We start from the raw sequence: 20,622 nt of genomic DNA on the forward strand, positions 1-20,622 counted from the left end.
TTCCTTTTATCACTTCTCCTTCCACTTTCAAGTGTTGGGGGGGAGGGGGGTCAAACATATCACTGGATGCTTTAACTTCAGGTTTTATTGTCATCCTTATTGAAAATCTATAAGATGGAATGGAAACAACAAAAGGACCGCCTTCTCCCCCTCCATCTCACAAGAGGAACCGAAAGCTTCAAGGAGCGTCGAAGGCCGGGCAGGGGCTTCGCGAGACGCTCTGGAGGGCGCGTGCCGTCTTTGGGCGGGATGGCGCGAGGTCAACGGCCCGCTCCGCTTTGCCTTTGAGGTCTGACGCAACGTCCTGTTTTGGACGGGGCGGGACCCGGCAGAGGGAGAAGTTACGTCAAAGGGGGCGGGGCGCTGAAGAAGGAAGGAAGGAAGGCTCTGGGGCTGGGGCTGGTTGCGGGTATCCTTGGATGAACTGTTGTTGCTGCTGCTGATCATCACAAAGCCACGTTTGAAGGTAGGTGTTGGGGACCCCGGGGCCGTCAGCGTGTCTTTCTGCACTAAGGTCTTGAGGGGAGGGGTGCATGTTGGTTATTGTAGCTGTACCTGACTGGGGGGGGGGGGGGGGGGAAGCGCATTAACTCGGCTCGCGCTGTAAGGATGCGCGTGGCCGCGTTTTGGCGCCAAGTCTGGGGGGTGGGAGGAGGAGCTGTTTGCGCGCGTGGCGTTTGCTTTGTGCCGCTCTCTGCTTTGAAGAGGGCGTCTGCCTGTTATGCCAGGACAACAGTCGTCGTCGTCCCCCCCCCCTCAAGGATGAAAGAAGTTTCCGAGTTAGAGAGCCCCTGTGGAACTAGTAATTTACCCTTCCTGACAGACTCAATCTTAACTGTGACAGGGATCAGTGATTTCCCCTTAGTCATAGGGAGGTAGCAGCTCTAACAACCACATAAGAGTAGCCTTACTGGGTCAGACCAATGGCCCGTTCTCGCTAGTACCTGGCCATGCGGAATCCCCACCCAGAACAAGCAGGCTCTTTCTCAATAACTCTTTTCCTCCAGGAAATTGTCCAATCTTTTCTTAAAACCAGCTACGCCACAATCTCTGGCAATGCGTTCCACAGCTTAACTATTCTCTGAGTGAAAAAATATTTCCTCCTATTGGTCTTAAAAGTATTTCCCTGTAACTTCATTGAGTGTCCCCCGATCCGCTTGTACCCATTCTACTCCACTCAGGATTTTGTAGACTTCAATCCTATCTCCCCTCAGCCTTCTCTTTTCCAAGCTGAAGAGCCCTAACCTTTTTAGTCTTTCCTCATACCAGAGGAGTTCATCCCATTCATCATCTTGGTTGCTCTTCTTTGAACCTTTTCTAGGGCCGCTATATCTTGAGATAAGGAGACCAGAATTGAACACAATTCTCCAGATGAGGTCACACCATGGAGCAATATAGGGCATTATAGCATTCTTAGTCTTGTTAACCATGTTAATAATGCCCAACAGCTAGTTTGCTATTTTAGCCACCTCCACACATTGGGCACAAGGTTTCATTGAATTGTCTACAATGACAGCCAGATCCTTTTCTTTGGTACTAACCCCCCAAGGTGGACCCTAACATCTGGTAACTGATCTCAGTTATTCTTCCCAATGTGTATCACTTTGCATTTGTTCATATTAAATTTCATCTGCCACTCGGATACCCAGTCTTCCAATTTCCTAAGGCCTTCCTGCAATTTTTCACAATCCACATGTGTTTTAACAACTTTGAACAGTTTAATGACATCTGAAAATTAAATCACCTCACTCGTCATTCCAATTTCTAGATCATTAACAGTCTTAGTTTCTCTATAACTCCCCCTTCTTCTGTGTCCCCTATCTTATCTTCTCCATACCCCCTCCCCTACTATTTCCTCCTTGATCTGTTACCTTGAGCCTGTATAGGTATGTGTGACGCACAAATGGAAGATTAGATTAGATCATTTATAAGTAAGTTAAATAGCACCAGTCCCAGTATAGATCCCTGTGGCACTCCACTGTTTACTGTCCTCCATTTAACCCTACCCTCTGTTTTCTATCCGATAACTAGTTCCTAATCCATAACCAAACTTGCCACCTGTCCCATGACTCTCTAATTTTCTCAGGAGCCTCTCATGAGGAACTTTGTCAAAGGCTTTCTGAAAATCTAGATGCACTATATCAATCGGATCACCATTATCCACATGTTTATTCATATCTTCAAAGAAGTCAAGCAAATTGACGAAGCTAGATCTCTCTCAGCTGAGTCCATGCTGACTCTGTCCCATTGTCATGTTTGTCTACGTCAAATATCAGTCCTCGAGGGCTGCAATCCAGTCGGATATTAAGAATTTCTCCAATGAATATGCATGAGATCTATTTGCATGCACTGCTTTCATTGTATACTGATAGATCTCATGCATATTCATTGGGGAAATCCTGAAAGCCCAAATGAATTGCATAAGAACATAAGAAGTTGCCTCCACTGGGTCAGACCAGAGGTCCATCGCGCCCAGCGGTCCATCAGGTATATGACCTGTGAAGTGGTTCCTGACCATTTCTATAACCTACCTCTGCTTCTATCTGTACCCCTCAATCCCCTTATCCTTTAGGAACCTATCTAAACCTTCCTTGAACCCCTGTACTGTGTTCCTGCTTATCACAACCTCTGGAAGCGCGTTCCATGTGTCCATCACCCTCTGGGTAAAAAAGAACTTCCTAGCGTTTGTTCTAAACCTGTCCCATTTCAATTTCTCCGAGTGACCCCTACTACTTGTGGTTCCCCACAGTCTGAAGAATCTGTCCCTGTCTACCATCTCTATGCCCTTCAGAATTTTGAAGGTTTCTATCATATCTCCTCTAAGTCTCCTCTTCTCTAGGGAGAACAGCCCCAGCATTTTCAACCTGTCAGCATATGAAAAGTTTCCGTACCTTTTATCAGTTTAGTTGCTCTTCTCTGGACCCCCTCAAGTACTGCCATGTCCTTCTTGAGGTATGGCGACCAGTACTGGACACAGTACTCCAGATGCGGGCGCACCATTGCATGATACAGCGGTATGATGACTTCTTTCGTCCTGATTGTGATACCCTTTTTAATGATACCCAACATTCTGTTCGCTTTCTTTGAGGCTATCGCACACTGTGCTGATGCTTTCAATTTTGTGTCCACCATCACCCCCAGGTCTCTTTCAAGGTTGCTCATCCCTAGCAATGATCCCCCCATTTTGTAGCTGAACATTGGATTCTTTTTCCCTACATGCATGACTTTGCATTTCTCTATGTTAAAACTCATTTGCCACTTTTTTGCCCACTCTTCCAGTCTCGTTAGGTCCCTTTGTAGGTCTTTGCAGTCTTCCGTGGTTCTAACCCTGCCGCAGAGTTTGGTGTCATCAGCAAATTTAATAACCTCACATTTCGTCCCCGTCTCCAAGTTGTTAATAAATATATTGAACAGGAGCGGTCCCAGCACCGATCCCTGCGGAACTCCGCTCGTGACCCATTGCTAGTCTGAGTAATGGCCCTTTACTCCAACCCTCTGTTTCCTGCCTGCCAGCCAGTGTTTGATCCATCGGTGAACATCCCCTTGCACCCTGTGGTTCCACAGCTTCTTGAGTAGTAGTTTGTGAGGTATCTTTTTGGAAGTCAAGGTAAATGATGTCTATGGATTCCCCTTTATCCATCTGGCTGTTTATTCCCTCAAAGAAGTACAGTAGGTTCGTGAGGCACGACCTTCCCTTGCAGAAGCCGTGCTGGCTCGCCTTCAGTTGTCCATTGTTTTCTATGTGTTCGCAGATTGTGTCCTTAACCAGTGCTTCCATCATCTTTCCCGGGACCGAGGTCAAGCTCACCGGCCTGTAGTTTCCTGGGTCACCCCTTGATCCCTTCTTAAAGATGGGCGTGACATTTGCTATTTTCCAGTCCTCTGGGATCTCCCCAGTTTTTAAGGATAGGTTACATATTTGGCGAAGTGTTTCCGCTATTTCGTTTCTCAGTTCTTTTAGTACCCTTGGATGAATGCCGTCTGGACCAGGTGATTTGTCGCTCTTCATTCTGTCTACCTGTCGGAGGACATCCTCTCGGCTTACCTCTAGTTGGATCAGCTTTTCATCATGGTCTCCGTTTATGATTTCCTCGGGTTCTGGGACATTGGATGTGTCCTCTCTCGTGAAGACTGACGAGAAGAACTTGTTTAACCTGTCAGCTATCTCTTTTTCCTCCTTTACCACTCCCTTCCTGTCTCCATCGTCCAATGGTCCCACTTCCTCCCTGGCTGGTTGTTTCCCCTTCACATACCTGAGGACCGACATTTGACACCCCTGGTCTACGTGTTCCACAATTTTATTTTTTATAATTGTTTTCACTATTTTGCCCTGCACTGAAGTCAGGTCTGTAATTTCCTGGATCTCCCTGGAACCTTTTTTATAAATCAACGTGACATTGGCCACCCTCCAATCGTCAGGTGCTACAGACTATTATAGTGACAGGTTACAGATCACTAACAGCAGGCCAGCAATTTCATGTTTAAATTCTTTTAGTACCCTGGGATGTATACCATCCGGTCCAGGTGATTTATAATTTTTTAACTTGTCTATTTGGCTTAGTACATCTTCCAGATTCATGAGATTTCTTTCAGTTCCCCTGCATCATCACCCTTATTTCTATAGTGCTACCAGAACCACACAGTGCTGCACATTAACGTGGAAGACACTCTAGGCCACTCCCCACATATTACAGAAGTGGATTTGTAATTTTAACACACGTGATAGGAAAATCTATCTCAAAAAGATAAATTATTAAAGTGTGAGAGCTTAATAGATATATATTTGGGAAGACAAAAAAGAGGACACATGACCCTGCCCATACTCCAGCCAAAGCCCCACGCATACTCCACCCATTTCTTTGGTCCCTCATCCCATTCTCATAACCTTTTGATGCTTCTCTTTCTCTCCCTCCAACTTTCTTCCCCATGGGTGCTTCTCTCTCTCTTTTTCTCTCTCTCTCTCTCTCTCTCTCTTTCTCCTTCCAACCTCCTTCTCTTGTGGGTGCTTCTTTCTCTTTTTTTTTTCTTCCAATCTCCTTCCAGTTGCTCCCCTCTCGCTGTAATTGAATCTTCGAGCAGCTGGAAGCTGACTCTCTGCAAGTCTCCCCTATGCAGGAACAGGAAGTCACTGCAGAGAGGTGCCTTCTGGAGCAGGCTTACCTCGCTGCTGCTGGCTGCCCGAAGATTCAATTACACGGCCAGGCCTGGGGATGAAGTATGTGGGGGAGTCAGGAGAGTTGACATATATAAATTCTCAACACCGACACATTTTGATCACTAAATTGAAAATAAGACCATTTTTCCTACCTTTTGTCTGGTGATTTCATGAGTCTCTGGTTGCACTTCCTTATGACTGTGTATCCAATATTTCTTTCTTTCTGCCTCCTGCATGTTTCCTCTCCTCCAGACCTCATTCCATTCCCCATCCAACATCTCTCTCAGTTCCTCCATGAGACCAACTTTTCTTCCTCTCTCATCCCTCAGATCAATTTTCACCACTGCTCATTTCTCCTTCTATCACCCCTCTCCAACACCATGCCACATCTCTCCCTCCATCACTATGCCCAACATTCCTCCCCCTTGCATCCCCTTCAATCTGTCCTTCTCCACCACCATAGCCAACATTTCTCCCTCTCATCCTTCTATTCCCCATGCATTTCTATCTTACTCCTCTCTCTAAGCCCAATTTTCCTTTCCCCATGTACACCATCTCTCCCTCATACACACATGCTCAACAATTTTCCCCTTCTATTCCTTCCCCACCTATATCCCAAGTTAGTGTCCCTTTCCTCTCTCCATTCTGTGTCCAATGTTCATGCCCACCTTTCTTTCTCTGTCAAATTCTTGCCCCCCTCCCCCTCACAGCCTTCCAGCCTTTATCCCACCCCCCCTTCCTGTCCTCCCACTGAAGCTGCCACCAATTCCTCCCTGCCACCCGACATGCTACATCCACCCCCTCAATGGTCCGCTGCTGCCCCTGCCGCCACCTGACACACTCCATCCAATCATCCCCCCCGCCACTGCTGCAATTCCGGGCAAGGAAGAGCCTGGCGCAGCAGCGATTGCACTCAACCGACCCACAAGCCTTCTCCCCTCCCCCCCCCCCCCGAAGTCAGTGCATGAGGCAGATTTGCATATAATAGAGATGACAGACATGTAAATTTATCTCATGCATATTCATTAGGGATATCTTGTAAACCTGACTGGCTGGGGGTTCCCCAGGACAGGTTTAAGAGCCCACTGCTCTACCCTATCCACCTCATCAGTCCTAGTAATTCCCTACCTGAGCAGTATGTATAGATTGACCCTTTTGTCATGTGTGTTTGTCATAATTAGATTGTAAGCTCTTTCAAGAAGGGACAGTCTCTTGCATGTTTAATGTACTGCACTGCGTGTATCTAGTAGTGCTATAGAAATAATAAATAGTAGTAGTAGGGACTTGAGTATGTTAATATGTGATAATCTTAAGGTGGCCAAATAGGTTGACAAAGTGACAGCAAAAGCTAGAAGGACGCTTGGGAGCATAGGGAGAGGTTTGGCCAGTAGGAAAAAGGAGGTATTGATTCCCCTGTATAAGACTCTGGTGAGACCTCATTTAGAATATTGTGTAGAAGTCTGGAGACCACGCCTCCTAAATGATATAAACAGGATGGAGTTGGTCCAAAGGAAGGCTACTAAAATGGTCAGTAGTCTTGTCATAAGGCGTACAAGATTAGACTCAAAGATCTCAATATGTATACTTTGGAGCAGTGGTCTCAAACTCGCGGCCCGGGGGCCAAATGCGGCCCGCCTGGTACTATTTTGCAGCCCGCGGTCTATAGTGCTGCCCACTCTTTGCAGTGTCCTCCGGTTTCCCCCTGGCCTCCTGCTCTTACCTTCAGATAATTACCGCAGCCTGCAGAGAGGATTTCCGGTGCTGTAGCGATCCTGGCAGGCTGCCGTCATCCTCAGCAGCATATTCCCTCTGCCGCGATCCTGCCCCAGACGTCAGAGGAGGGGCAAAACCACGGCAGAAGGAATGTGCTGCGGAGGCCGATGGCAGCCTGCAAGGAATGCTACAGCACCAGTGATCCCCTCTGCAGGCTGCGGTAGTTAGTTGAAACTAAGACCAGGAGGCCAAGGGGGAAGCTGGAGGATGCTGCAAAGAAGGGGGGGAACATGCAGGCCTTCGGGGGGGGGGAAAGATTTATAAACTATAAAGAGTTTTACCTCATGCAAAATTGTCATTTCTTTAATAAGACATTATTTTTTTGCCGCCCTCTTAGTACCTACAAATTCAAAATGTGGCCCTGCAAAGGGTTTGAGTTTGAGACCACTGCTTTGGAGGAAAGATGGGAGATGATACACTAGTGACCAAAATTGTGGAAGCACTTTGAGTTTTTTGAGATTGCAGAACTTTATTCAACTGTTGCTCCAGTTACTTTTTTAAATCCTGAAATGTATGATATTTATAAACATTCTTTGATTGTTTATAAACATTACTGGTAATATTTGTGTGGTAATTTTATTTTGTGGTTAGGAGTGACTTTTAGTGATTTGACATCAAAAAGGTAAGCAATTGGTCGTGTTTCTTTTGATATCTGTTGCTTAGATTGAGCGCATGCAGTAGGTTGGTTGTGTTTTGTTTTGATCTTCTGATGTCACAGCTTGTGGGTGCTGTCTAAAGGCCCATTGTGTAATATGACAAAATTTGAATTGCTATTTTACATTAATTGCGATTTAATTGAATTAAATTAATATTCAGTTGTCTAAATAAGCTAAAATTACAGCTGTATGCTACATTTTGCAGAAGAGACTTGATTGGTCACCTGAAAAGAGGGCTACAGTTACTGAGAGATTGCAGCCAAAATTGGTCAAGATGTGTTACTGGCCAAGGTACTAAAACTCTACAAATGCTTTGAAAAGACTAGAAGCTTCAAAAACAAGGCTGGAAGGGGCTGTGAAAAGGTTACAACATCTCGGACTGAAAGGATAATGAGAGTCTCTACAGAATCGTAAACTAGCTGCTGCTGACATCAATAAGTCACTGACTGAAAAAATGGTGTTGGTTTCAGGACAGACAGTTCGTTGGAGATTGGTGATAAAGCAGGTTTGTGAACAAAAATTCCCAGAAAAAAGCCCTTCAACACAGTTCAGTATTGTAAAACGTTTGAACTGGGCTAAAGAGCATGCCATCTGGACCACAGAATAGTAGAAGGTGTTGTGGAGCGATGAGACCTGAATCTCCATATTTGGCGGTGACTATGTCCGTTATGTTTGTCAGTGACCAGGCAAGGACTGCTTGCCAGGGTTGTACTACTGCTACAATGAAGCATCCTCTGAATGTGATGGTGTGGAGCTGCATGTCCAGAGATGATGTGGGTCGGTTGCAGGTGCATAATGGAGTGATAAATGCTGATAAATACATAAAGGAGGTCCTTCAGCCCTAGGTCCTGCCCTCAATGATATGTTTACTGTTGGTTTTAAGATGAATGATACTGTGAGGATTTATGAAATCTTGATTTTAAAATGTAACTATTCATTTGTGATTCAAGATATTTGTATAAGTCGTGTTTGGGAGAGGGGAGAGATACATTAGTGACCAAGCAATAGTGCATTTCCTAGTGAGAAATGTTTACAGTAAAAGTTCTCAAAGAGATCCAGAAAGTAGGACACTCGTGTAGAACCTTCATGTTCCAAGCTAACAAACAACAATCCTGGCTGGGAAACTAAATAAAACCAGACAGACCTACAACGCATTCCGAAAATCAATCAAACCTACTGTTTGACAAATTCATCACCTAAACAGACCGACCTTCGCTCACCACGCTTTTCCCCCTACAAACCCAAAGCAATCTCTCAGGCAATCCCCCTCACTTCCCTCCCCTTACAACCCCTCTTACTTTTCCTCCCCTTTTCTTCTGTAACATTCCCCCTCATGCATTTGTAATTCACTGAACGTCCAGCTTTCTTTTGATGTGAACCGTCTAGAAGTCATCTGACTATGGCGGTATAGAAAAATAAAGTTGTTATTATTATTAGAACCAGCAAGTTTGAGGGAGATGACCTTACCACGACTAGTAACATGCTTCCAAAGCAGAGGATCTGAAGTAGAAGACTGGGATGACTGTGAGGTCTGGGCAGAGTCTTCAGAGTCCAAGTCAAGGGACATCCCAGCAGTAGACATGTGATTCCGAACTTCCTCCACTGTATGCCCAACTTGAGTGGTGCCATTAACTGTAAATGCCAAACCAATGGGAAAAATTCAGTGGTAGTGTATTCCCTTGGAGTGGAGAAGCTCGGTCAAACTTTTGTAATCCCACCTCTGGCACAAGGTAACGGGTGCCAAGTCAACATAGATGGACACAGTGGACTTAACCCAAACGACTTCTCCCCCAGTCTTTTGAGCAGCATGTTGAATCCCATCCGTTCCTTATCTGCATACTTATGAAAACAAACCACTGTGTCTCTTGGATAATTGCAATTCCGAGGGCCTGGCACCTCGGATTAGTGCCCAATCCAGCGGCAAGGGAGAGGCACCTGAGACCCCAGACACCTCCTATAGCAGTGTAGCAAAAATCTGCTGAGCCACCTCTCCAGAACGTGCCTCCGAGACCATTTCAGAAATGCCTTTAATTCTCAAATTGCACCTTCGAGATCTGTTCTCAAGATTTTCCATCTTAAGGGACAAGTCCTCCGGCATACCTTGGACTCGCTCAACTAAAAAGTGCAGATTAACAATGTCCTCTCCCTGTTCATTCAAATGGGTCTCCACTTCCTCCACCCAATGTGTAGTTTCCACCAGATCGTGACGCAGCTCCCCCATCACAGTCTGGATCTCGTCCCAAACTGCTTGAAAATCAGTTTTAAGTTCTTGAAACCAAGAATGAATTTCCGAATGCATAGAGAGGGGATCATTTTCCCCCCAGCGGGGACATTTCTGAAGGTGGTTCTTCTAATCAATATTCAACAGTATTTCCCTGTCCATTTTAGATTATTAGTTGCTATTCTCCTGGGAGTGATGTTGGTGTTTATAGTTCAAAATTATTAGTTTCTTAGTTCTGCTTAGCTATTTGTCAGACTGATTGTGCTTGGGACTGCACAGACCACTTATACTACAGCCAAAAGTCAGTGTCTCAGTCTTCACCTGCTGGGACTAAAAGAGAAGTTCTTACCTGCTAATTTTCTAATTTCTCCTTAGTGAGACTGATGAAGTCATTAGATAACTGGTCAAATTATCATTATTAGCTTGAAGGAATCTCTTTCAGTCATTGACAAAGTATGTAGAAATTCTCAGTTTAGTGTTCTATGGTTTCCCAAAAAATGGAAATAGATTAGCAGGGAATGGAGGGTATGGAAAACAAAACCAATTATTCCTCTGCTAGGCCCATGGTACGATTACATCCTGATTATGTGTATAAGTTTCTGATCAAACTTTCGGACAGATTTAGGAATCCTAAGAGAAGAGCAACAAAGAGATGAAATGTTGAAGGGATCAGTGTCGCCAGCTTCTCCAACTGTATGTTCTTTTAACACTGAGATTTATGCTTTTTACAAATGCTTTCTAAAACGTGTACTTGCAAACTTGTCTGAAAATGTACTAAAAGTGTCAGCAAAAAGGGTTAGTAATCTGAAAACCAAGCTTTTACATGGCGTGGCAGAGATCAAGCGGAGACTTAGGGGAGACATGATAGAAACCTTCAAGATCCTGAAAGGCATAGAAAAAGTAGACAGGGACAGATTTTTCAAATTATGGGGAACCACAAGTACAAGGGGGCACTCGGAGAAATTGAAAGGGGACAGGTTTAGAACAAACGCTAGGAAGTTCTTTTTCACCCAGAGGGTGGTGGATGCATGGAACGCGCTTCTGGAGGCTGTGATAGGCAGGAGCACGTTACAGGGCTTCAAAGAAGGTTTGGATAGGTTCTTAGAGGACAAAGGGATTGAGGGGTACAGATAGGAGTAAGATAGGAGTAAGGAGTATAGGGATAGGAGTAAGAGGTAAGTTATAGAAATAGGCAGGGACCACTGCTCAGGCAATAGGCCTGATGGGCCGGCGCGGGAGCGGACCGCTGGGCGAGATGGACCTCTGGTCTGCCTCAGCGGAGGCAACTTCTTACTTCTTCTTAGGTGTTTCAAGCTTTAGGGGGGGAGAGGGGGGAAGAATAAAGCAAGAAGGCTTGGTGGTAACTTACCATTTATGTATTTATGATTGTAGGATGGAAGATGTTGCTGCTCCATCAACTTCAGCTGATCAAATTAACAAGTAAGTTGACTTAAGAAGTACTACATTACAGTCCAAACATTTAAATTGTCAAAATGACAACCATTCTTTGAAGAACCTGCATAGCAATCTTAGTTCCAGGTATCTTTGGCAGTAGTGGGAGGGGGGCAGTGGGTTTTGAGTGTTACTTGAGGTGGATTCTTGAAATTTCAATTTATCATAATCCAAAAGCCAGATCATCTAAAGAGACTCCAGAGGTTTCATGTCATCGCAACAGTTTCAGAAATCAAACATTTTCCCTTGTACAGTAGTATATTTCTAGACTAGTACTATTGTATTCTTGTGTCATGGTGTTCACCCCTTAAGCCTTTTCTGGGTTTTATTGAAGTACTAGTGCAAGGGCCTGTCAAAAAAAGACATTGTATGCATCAGTTTACAATATACTGGATATACTTGAATATAAACTGAGATTTGGGGGTAAAAAAATGGCCCAAAAAAGGAGTTCTCATTTTATATTCAAGCTACCATCTAATCACTGAGGCTGCTATTCTCCCTTTAATCACCTATGATCAACAGTGCTGTAGTTGTGCCCCTCTTCCGATGAACACTGGTACCACTGTCCTCCCAACCCCAAGATGATCTGTGCTGTTGCCCTCCGTGCGCGCCCCTCCTGCCCTGCCAGCATCACGCTTATCCATTTCACGTTGAAGAAAAGCTGCTGCCGCCAATGCTGTATGCTGATATGATATGGGACCTTGAGCTGGATCAGCATACAGAATGGGTGATAGCAGCTTTTTTTCAACATTGAATGGGTAAGCATGATGCGAGTGGTGGGGGGAGGAGTGCATAGATAGCAAAGGCACGGGTCATCTTGGGCCAAGGTTTCAAAATACAGTACTGCTGGATTGGGGTAGAGGGATTGAGGAGGAGTGCTGCTGGACCTGGGGGGGGGGAGTAGAGCGAGAGGGGTATTACTGGACCTATTTCTTTTAAATTTTTCAGAACTGATGAGTTAATAAGATGATTAAACGTTTTCACCTGATTTTCTCAATACTGTTACTTATAAATGCAAAAAAACCTGCTGTTTGAACCTGTTCTATAAACTAATTTATATAGGATTTCCCCCCAAACACTATACTATACTGAGAAGTGAGCATATCATAATGTGCTGTAAAATCAGATTATAGGACCTCCTATGATCTATATATCATTCCAAGTCCACATCTTGTGTATTTATTTCTATAATCATTTATGCTCACTCCTCCTTCCAATCGCTCAATGTTTTTTGTAGAATAATTGTGCCTACATTCTAAACCAGTGTATCGCAAACTGCTGCGACACACCAGTGTGCCTCCTGAGATTTCAGGTGTGCTACGGTACATTGGGGAAGAGGAGAGATGGTGGCACTAGCTGACTGTCTACAGGACATGCCTCTCGCAAAGGGAGGCACGTCCTGTAAGCAATCTCCCGACGCCGGCACCTCTTCTTTCTGCGAACTCTTCTCTCTGCTGGCCTTTCTCTCCTCTCAGCGCAAGGCCTGTTTGAAGGGCCTTTGCACATGTGCTGACGTCGGGAAAGGCCCAGACCTTATCTCCAATGTCGGACTTGACATTGGGGGAAAGGCTTGTGGGCCAGCGGCATGCAATCGCTGCACGTGCCTGTCTTTTCCCGGAGTTGCGGCAGCAGCAGGAGGTAATTAAATGGAGCGGGGGGGGGGGGGCAGCGGTCTAGGGAGGGGAGAAATCGGCGGCGGGTCAGTTTGGGGGCAGGCAGGCTTCAGCTTGGCTTCGAGGGAGGGAGGAAGGGAGAAGGACAAAGGCTGGAAGGCAGTGAGGGAGACATAGGAAGAAGGAACACAGGAACTTGGGTCATAGGAAAGAGGGAGGGAGGAAGGGGGCACATTCCGGATGCCCTCCAGCTGCGGCCCCTTGTTTTAGTGTGCCATGGCTTCAAAATGTTTGTGGTGCACTGACCTAAACAATAAAACAAAGATTGTTAAAAGAATCCATATCAACTAGAAGCCTAAGCAATGCTATTTGTTCTATCTTAGAACTTAAAATTCTTTACAGTCTTGAATTTGCTACAGTTTTATTTAGTAACTCGGGTTTTCTGGAAGTACAAGGAATTCAGGCACAGTTCCTGGAGATATTACTTGTTCCAGTGCAATAGGGATGGTATATTGAACCATAGGGTACTTTTTTGCCCACTCTTCCAGTCTCGTTAGGTCCCTTTGCAGGTCTTCACAGTCTTCTGTGGTTCAAACTCTGCAGCAGGGTTAGAAGCACGGAAGACTGTGAAGACCTGCAAAGGGACCTAACGAGACTGGAAGAGTGGGCAAAAAAGTGGCAAATGAGTTTCAACAGAGAAATGCAAGGTTATGCATGTAGGGAAAAAGAACCCGATGTTCAGCTACAAAATGGGGAGATCATTGCTAGGGGTGAGCAACCTTGAAAGAGACCTGGGGGTGATGGTGGACACCACATTAAAAGCATCAGCACAGTGTGCGACAGCCTCAAAGAAAGCGAACAGAATGACGAAGGAAGTCATCTTGCCGCTGTATCGTGCAATGGTGTGCCCACATCTGGAATACTGTGTCCAGTACTGGTCGCTATACCTCAAGGACATGGCAGTACTTGAGGGGGTCCAGAGAAGAGCGACTAAACTGATAAAAGGTATGGAAAACTTTTCATATGCTGACAGGTTGAAAATGCTGGGGCTGTTCTCCCTGGAAAAGCGGAGACTTAGAGGAGACATGATAGAAACCTTCAAAATCCTGAAGGGCATAGAGAAGGTAGACAGGGACAGATTCTTCAGGCTGTGGGGAACCACAAGTACAAGGGATCACTTGGAGAAGTTGAAAGGGGACAGGTTTAGAACAAATGCTAGGAAGTTCTTTTTTACCCAGAGGGTGGTGGATGTATGGAACGCACTTCCGGAGGCTGTGATAGGCCAGAGCACATTACAGGGGTTCAAGGAAGGTTTAGATAGGTTCCTAAAGGATAAGGGGATTGAGGGGTACAGATAGAAGTAAAGGTAGGTTATAGAAATGCTCAGAAACCACTTCACAGGTCATAGACCTGATGGGCCGCCGCGGGAGCGGACCGCTGGGCGTGATGGACCTCTGGTCTGACCCAGTGGAAGCAACTTCTTATGTTCTTAATCCATTCTCGTGAGCATACTGCAGAAAGATGTCAATCACAGCTTTTGAACACTACCTCCTTCTCCCCTTTAGTTTCTCTTTCTGTAGGCAAGCTTGAAGGTGTCATCTGATCTGTTCTGTTTATTTCTTTACTTTGTGAAAGTTCTGCGGTTTTTGCTCTAGTCTCGGCTTTTTTGTGAAGTCAGAGATTCCTTTTGTTAAGGAGGAGCAGATCTTTAAGTCTGCAGCTGGCAGGTGTATTTTTCAGGGACCTATTTTTCAGCATGCTGAAGATTCGTGGAACTCGGGGTTCATTCCCTTGGTGTTTGCTTGCCCCTTTGACTTTGTCAGACACTGGAGCACAGGCTGAACTTGAAGGACTTCTCAAGATATCAGACTCCGCAGTGATCCTTGAGGGGAGGAATGCTGGCCTAGTGCCTAACCCTCAGTAAGCCTGGTTCTAAGGAAGTTATATGTACTCTTGAGGGCTATCCATATTATGCTGTGTGTCAACTCTCTGAAGCATTTCTATCATCCGAATATAAGTTGAGACCCCCCTTTTTCCATACAAAAAGGAGGAAAAATGGTTGATTCGAATATAAGTTGGGCGGCTTAATATTCAAGTGCCCTGCCCTGTCAGGCTCTGTACCCAGCTCTCTTTCTGCCAGGCATTGCACCCAGCACTCTTCCCTCCCTCCCCTGTCAGGCATTGGACTCAGCTCCCTTTCTGCCAGGCACTGCACTCAGCAGGGCATTACTTTGGTAGGATTTTTCTGTCGTTTCTTTATTCTTCCAGGTGTAAGTACTTCTGCATCATAGTATGGCTGGGAAACATTGTATCACCAAAGCTGCTGCTCAGGTTACAACTTGTGTCTCTGTGCAGACAGAAAATGTTACCTAGGCAGAGGGAGTGGTTCCATGTGCAAGCTGTCTTCAGCTCGACTCTTTCATGAAGGAAGTAAAGGAACTGAGAAAGGAGATGGCAAGACTGAGAAGCATCCATGAGAATGAGAAGTACATTGATGAAATGGTTCAAGAGGCGTCAAAGATTTCCAATAGTGGGGAGGAAGAGGCTGTGCTGAGGGAAGACAGCTGGACTCAGATTATGGAACACTGTAAGATTGGTACTGTGACTCCCCTACCCGTCCTTGAACTGAAGAACCGGTATGCTTTCCTGGAAGTGGAGGAGAGGAAGAACCAAAGCTTGAAATCCCCAAAATTACTCGATCTGTGACTACTAGGAGGTGTAAGGTAGTGGTAGTTGGCGATTCCCCTTCTTTTTTTTTTTTTTAAGTTCTTTATTCATTTTTTTATGTTACAACAAGTGTAGTAATTAAACTCATATGAACTTAAAGATACACACTTGATTAACTCTCATATAAGCATAAAGTTTAACATTTCATTACAAATTAATATTTTAAATATTATGTAAGAAATCTAAAATTTAAATCGTTCTAATTGAATATAATAATCCCCCACCCCTCCCTCCCAATTCAATAATACATAAAATCATCCTTACTGTGAAAACTATTCAAATACTCATGTATTATATAATAACAACAAGTAAAACCCACCCCTTTTCCCCCCTAATCAAATATCTTATCGTGGCAAAAGTTAATCATTCATTACAAAAATCTGTTAAAATCTGAGGGGGTACAGAAGCATCCATCTACAGACCAGACATGATGTCACGAAAGGTATGCTGTCTGTCTGGTGCCAAGATGTTATAGAGCTTGGCGAGACTCGTCAAGCCTGATGACTATTATACAATGCTGCTCATCTATGTTGGCACTAACGATACTGCCAGGTACCCCTGTGAGCGTATCAAAATGACTTTGTGGCTTTGGGAGGGAAGGTGAAGCAGACAGGTGTGCAGGTAGTATTCTCGTCCATCCTCCCTGTTGAGGGTAAAGGCCAGGACAGAGAAGCTCACATCCTGGAAATGACTATGTGGATGGTGTCGTTGAGAGCGTTTTAGTTACATGGACCATGGGATGATTTTCCAAGGGCTGCTGAGTAGGGTTGGTGTGCATCTATCAAAGAAGGGAAGAAGTATCTTTGGCAGCAGGCTAGCTAATCTACTGAAGAGGGCTTTAAACTAGAAGTGATGGAGCAGGGTGATCAAAGCCCCCAGGTGATTATAAGCCTTCAGATAAGTAAACCACTGAATATCTCTGCGCAGAATGGGAAAAGGGGGGCAATGTCTGGAAAGCAGTATATACTAATTCTCGAAGTATGGGAAACAAGATTCTGGATCTAAAAGCTGTGATGGAAAATGATGAGTTGGATATAGTGGCGTTTACGGAGAACCATGACTGATTATTTTTGCATCATTTGATTGCTATGTAACTCCAGTCTATGTAGAGCGGGAGGAGGGTTTTCATGTTTAACTTATGTACGCTGGAGGAATCGGATGGGTAACCATTATTAGAAGCCCTATTCTTGAGGACGAAGGGGGGGGGATTTGGGGGACTGGGTATTTTGTGCTTGGGGAAGTGTCGACTTCAGGATTGTGCCTCATTCTCTCCTTTCTTAGAATGTACAAGGGTGGGCTGGTTGGGTTGGGGGATGGTTTGGAGTCATACACAAGGATGACACACATTGTGCTATTGTATTGCTTTGTTCCTTTGTTGTATGGTCATGAATGAAAATTATTTCACTTAAAAACTCAGTAGCTCTTCCACTAACTTCTTATGTTTTGGCCTGCAGTATGGATGTTGATGGAGAAGCCAAGAAACTCCTAGGTTTGGGAAACAGACACCTGGTAATGGGAGACATTCCAGCTGCTGTTAATGCCTTCCAAGAAGCCAGCAGCCTGCTGTAAGTAGTGATGACTGACATTTGTATATGAACAGTGGAATACAGAAGACAGCTTCTTTTAAAACACAAATGAGCTAAATGTCTATTCAGGCTGTTTGAACATAACCAGTCACATGCTCATATGAGCAGTCTTCATTGGAGGGTCCTTATTTGTACAAGTTTAAGTGGTACCTGTGATGATGACATAGATTTCATTTGGATGCCTGTTTGATTACTGTATGAGTTGCTCTAATTCATTCATCCCACATATGAAAAATCTTCTTGGCTCAATGGTACTTTACAATTATCAAGCCGTTGGCGTGCTGCGCTCTGGTTCTGGTTTCAGCAGAGGGTGGATTCAGATTTACTATTTCATTGATAACTCACCTACTTGATTCTAAAGTGCTACTCAGCAGAAGTTAATAGGTGTTTTCTTGTGTTTAGATGACTTAGGGCTAGATGCACTAAAAATAGCGACTTGATCACTGTTGGTCGATTCTCCAGCAGCGATCAATACACTAATAAGTTTGCATACAAATGATTTGCAAGAAAACGCAACCGATCAATTGCTCAGTGAGCGATTGATACATGCGCAGAGCCCTAACAGCAGTGACTGGGAAGCAGCCTCCTGTCACTGCTGTTAGGGCACCGCAACCCCCCTACGGTAGTGAAAATGGTAGGAGGGATGCCTTCTCCTTCCTGCCAATGCGACTTCTTCCCCCCCCCATGGCAGCAATGCAGCAGGAGGGATGCCCACTCCCTCTTGCCATTGGAGGTCCCCCGCTACCCCCCAAAAATGGCAGGAGGGATGCCCACTCCCTCAGGATGCCATCCACTCTGAACCTCCCCCCAAACCTCCAACATACCCAGGGTTCTCCCCAGAAATTTTTTCCAGCCGGGTGGCATGAAAAAGTAGCCGGGCAGGGTGGGGAAATTTGGTAGTGGGGAAAATTAAGGGCTCCTTTTACAAAGATGTGTTAGGACCTTAACGCGCGGAATAGCGTGCGCTAAAATGCCCCGTGTGCTAGCTGCTACTGCCTCCTCCTGAGCAGGTGGTAGTTTTTCAGGTAGTGCACGCTAATCCGGTGCGTGCGCTAAAAACACTAGCGTACCTTTGTAAAATGAGCCCTAAATGTGTACTATTTTTATTAGTTAATTATTATTGTTTTCCAATGCTCAATATGACTTCCTTTTTTAAGGTTTGACACTTGTGCCAGAATATTTTTACTAAATTTAAGAAGTATCCAATTCTAGAAGTGAATAATTAGATATGCGCCCTCTTTCAAATGGTATAGAAGTTTAAAAAAGGGAAATGCGTTAATGAAGTAATTGGGTTCAATCTAGCCATTTATTTCTGAATGAATTTAAACAACTAAGAAAAAAAAGATAAATATAGCTAATCTAATCTAATCCTTAGGTTTGTATACCGCATCATCTCCACGTTCGTAGAGCTCGACGTGGTTTACAGTAGGAGAAATAGGAAGGAACTACAACAGAGGGTTAGAGGTAGAAGTGTGAAGCAAATTTAGAGGACTTGGGATGCCAAGATATAAGAGTTTCCTTGATTCCTAAGTTGGAGGGAGACTTACATTTTTTGAGAAAAGCTAGGTTTTCAGATGTTTGCGGAAAACTTGGAGAGAGCTCAAGTTCCGAAGAGGGGAGGTAAGGTTGTTCCAGAGCTCATCCAGTCATACAAGAAATGGCTCTACAGCACATTTAATTATGTTTTGATCACTAGGTTCCTTCCTGAGGTCTCAATGAGGATATGAAATAGATGCAATCCCCACTTCCAAATCTCTTCCACATAATTTATGGAGAGGTGTTACTGAGCCTTGAAGGAGACCTGTGTGATTGCACTACAGCAAAATAATAAAGTAGCAGATTAAGATCAAAGTGAGAGCTAGGGAAAAACAGTTTAGGTAAAGATGCAGGTAATAATTAGCAATGTATTAAAAATATTTTATTTTTACTTGCTTATAATGTCATTTGAAAACTGCTTGTTAATACAACTTTAATTTAATTCTTTATAGTGGGTGTGTAACAGTAAAGTAAGAATAGGGTCATTAAATCCTGTGGCATACCTAGTATATATGACAGCCAGTGCTGATCATTTTTTTTAAACCCTTCTCTATATAAAAAAGATATTTTTTAGTAATAATCCATGAGTCACACAACAAGGGTGCACCTAGGAAAAGGCAGCATCTTAAACACTGCAGTGAGCACTAGAACACCAACACACGCATTGTAAAACTAAAGCCAGATCCTGCACAGTCAATTGATCCTGTACAGTCGATGCTATCAGAAAGCCATGTCCTTTTTATACACACAGAACAGATACACCCTCGTCCAATGTGGAATAATCACAAATTAAAAATAGAAATATGTAGACAAAAGTTAAACTGAATCAAGAAACCAGACTGCATACAATGCAAAACCACAGAAACAGTGACACATGTCCCCTATTACTGTGCAAAATATAGACAGTAAATTTGAAAAAAAACTGATATATAACAATCACCACTTTACAAATTAACAAACAGAAATAAAACAAATAATGAGAAATAAGAAAATACCATTTTATTGGACTAATCCATTTTTCAATTAGCTTTCAGAGACCAAATCTTTCTTCAAGACAGTACAGTATAAAGCTGTTATGGTATCCTGTCCTGACCTGAGGAAAGGGGTTTAGTCTCAAAAAACTGCCTTATTTCCATTTCCTATATATAAACTTTAATCAATAGTTACAATGCTACTTGATTCTACGTAGAGCAACAAATTTTTTTTCTACCTTTTGTCGTTTCTGCTTTAATCATCTTCTCTTCACTCTCTTCTTTCTATTCAACATTTGTCCTCACTCCCTTCCATGCAACATCTATCATCTCTCTTTGCCCCTTCTACCCAGCCTCTGCCCTCTCGCTCTCTACCCCTTCCATCTACTCTCCACCCTCTCTCTGACCCTTGCATCCACTGTCCACACTCTCTCTGACCCTTGCATCCACTGTCCACCCTCTCTGCCCTTCCTTTCCTATGACAGTCCATCCTTGGTGTTTCCATCTAGGGCAAGAACATGTACAGGAAAAAGATCCTTAAGGAACAACTTTGTTTGATACCAAAAAGAGACCCAAGAAAAGTATAATTAGTCACTTGTGTCCCCCAAAACACCACAAAAAATATGTATTTTGTGCATGACATGCATAGTGACAACACACAAACCTAGAGGACTGGGTAAAACGAGGATCTTGCAGCCCCATGAACTTCGTGGATCTCTACCTCGCATCCTTAAAAATTTGCTTACCTCAAGGGTGAGCGGGAACTGTGTGGTCTGCGGGTGTTAAAATGCCCTGCAGACCCCCATGCCACAGAGCTGTGCAAGGTCTGTGGGATCTGGGCAATCCTTATTTTACCTAGTCCCAGAGCAATTTTTTAAGCTGTTTACCCAGATGCTGTTTCCAGAAAAGGAAGGTTTAAATCTATGGGAATA

The 20,622-nt window shown here is 44.2% G+C and overlaps 1 protein-coding gene across 4 annotated transcripts in view; it reads left to right on the forward strand.

Annotated features, from left to right (window-relative positions):
• Positions 1-330: 330 nt before the first annotated feature.
• Positions 331-20,622, forward strand: part of NASP (nuclear autoantigenic sperm protein) — a 106,607-nt gene continuing 86,315 nt past the window's right edge. For 2 of the 4 annotated variants that reach the window (XM_033916826.1, XM_033916828.1), the window contains exons 1-3: positions 332-466; positions 11,198-11,245; positions 17,052-17,162. In XM_033916826.1, coding sequence (XP_033772717.1) covers positions 11,199-11,245; positions 17,052-17,162 — 158 coding nt within the window. In that variant the 5' untranslated portion in view covers positions 332-466; position 11,198. Of the gene's footprint in view, positions 467-11,197; positions 11,246-17,051; positions 17,163-20,622 lie in introns of all 4 variants that reach the window. The other 2 variants (XM_033916827.1, XM_033916829.1) reach the window with 2 other exon arrangements.

Source organism: Geotrypetes seraphini, chromosome 12 (assembly GCF_902459505.1).
Source record: "Geotrypetes seraphini chromosome 12, aGeoSer1.1, whole genome shotgun sequence".
Taxonomy (NCBI): Eukaryota; Metazoa; Chordata; class Amphibia; order Gymnophiona; family Dermophiidae; genus Geotrypetes; species Geotrypetes seraphini.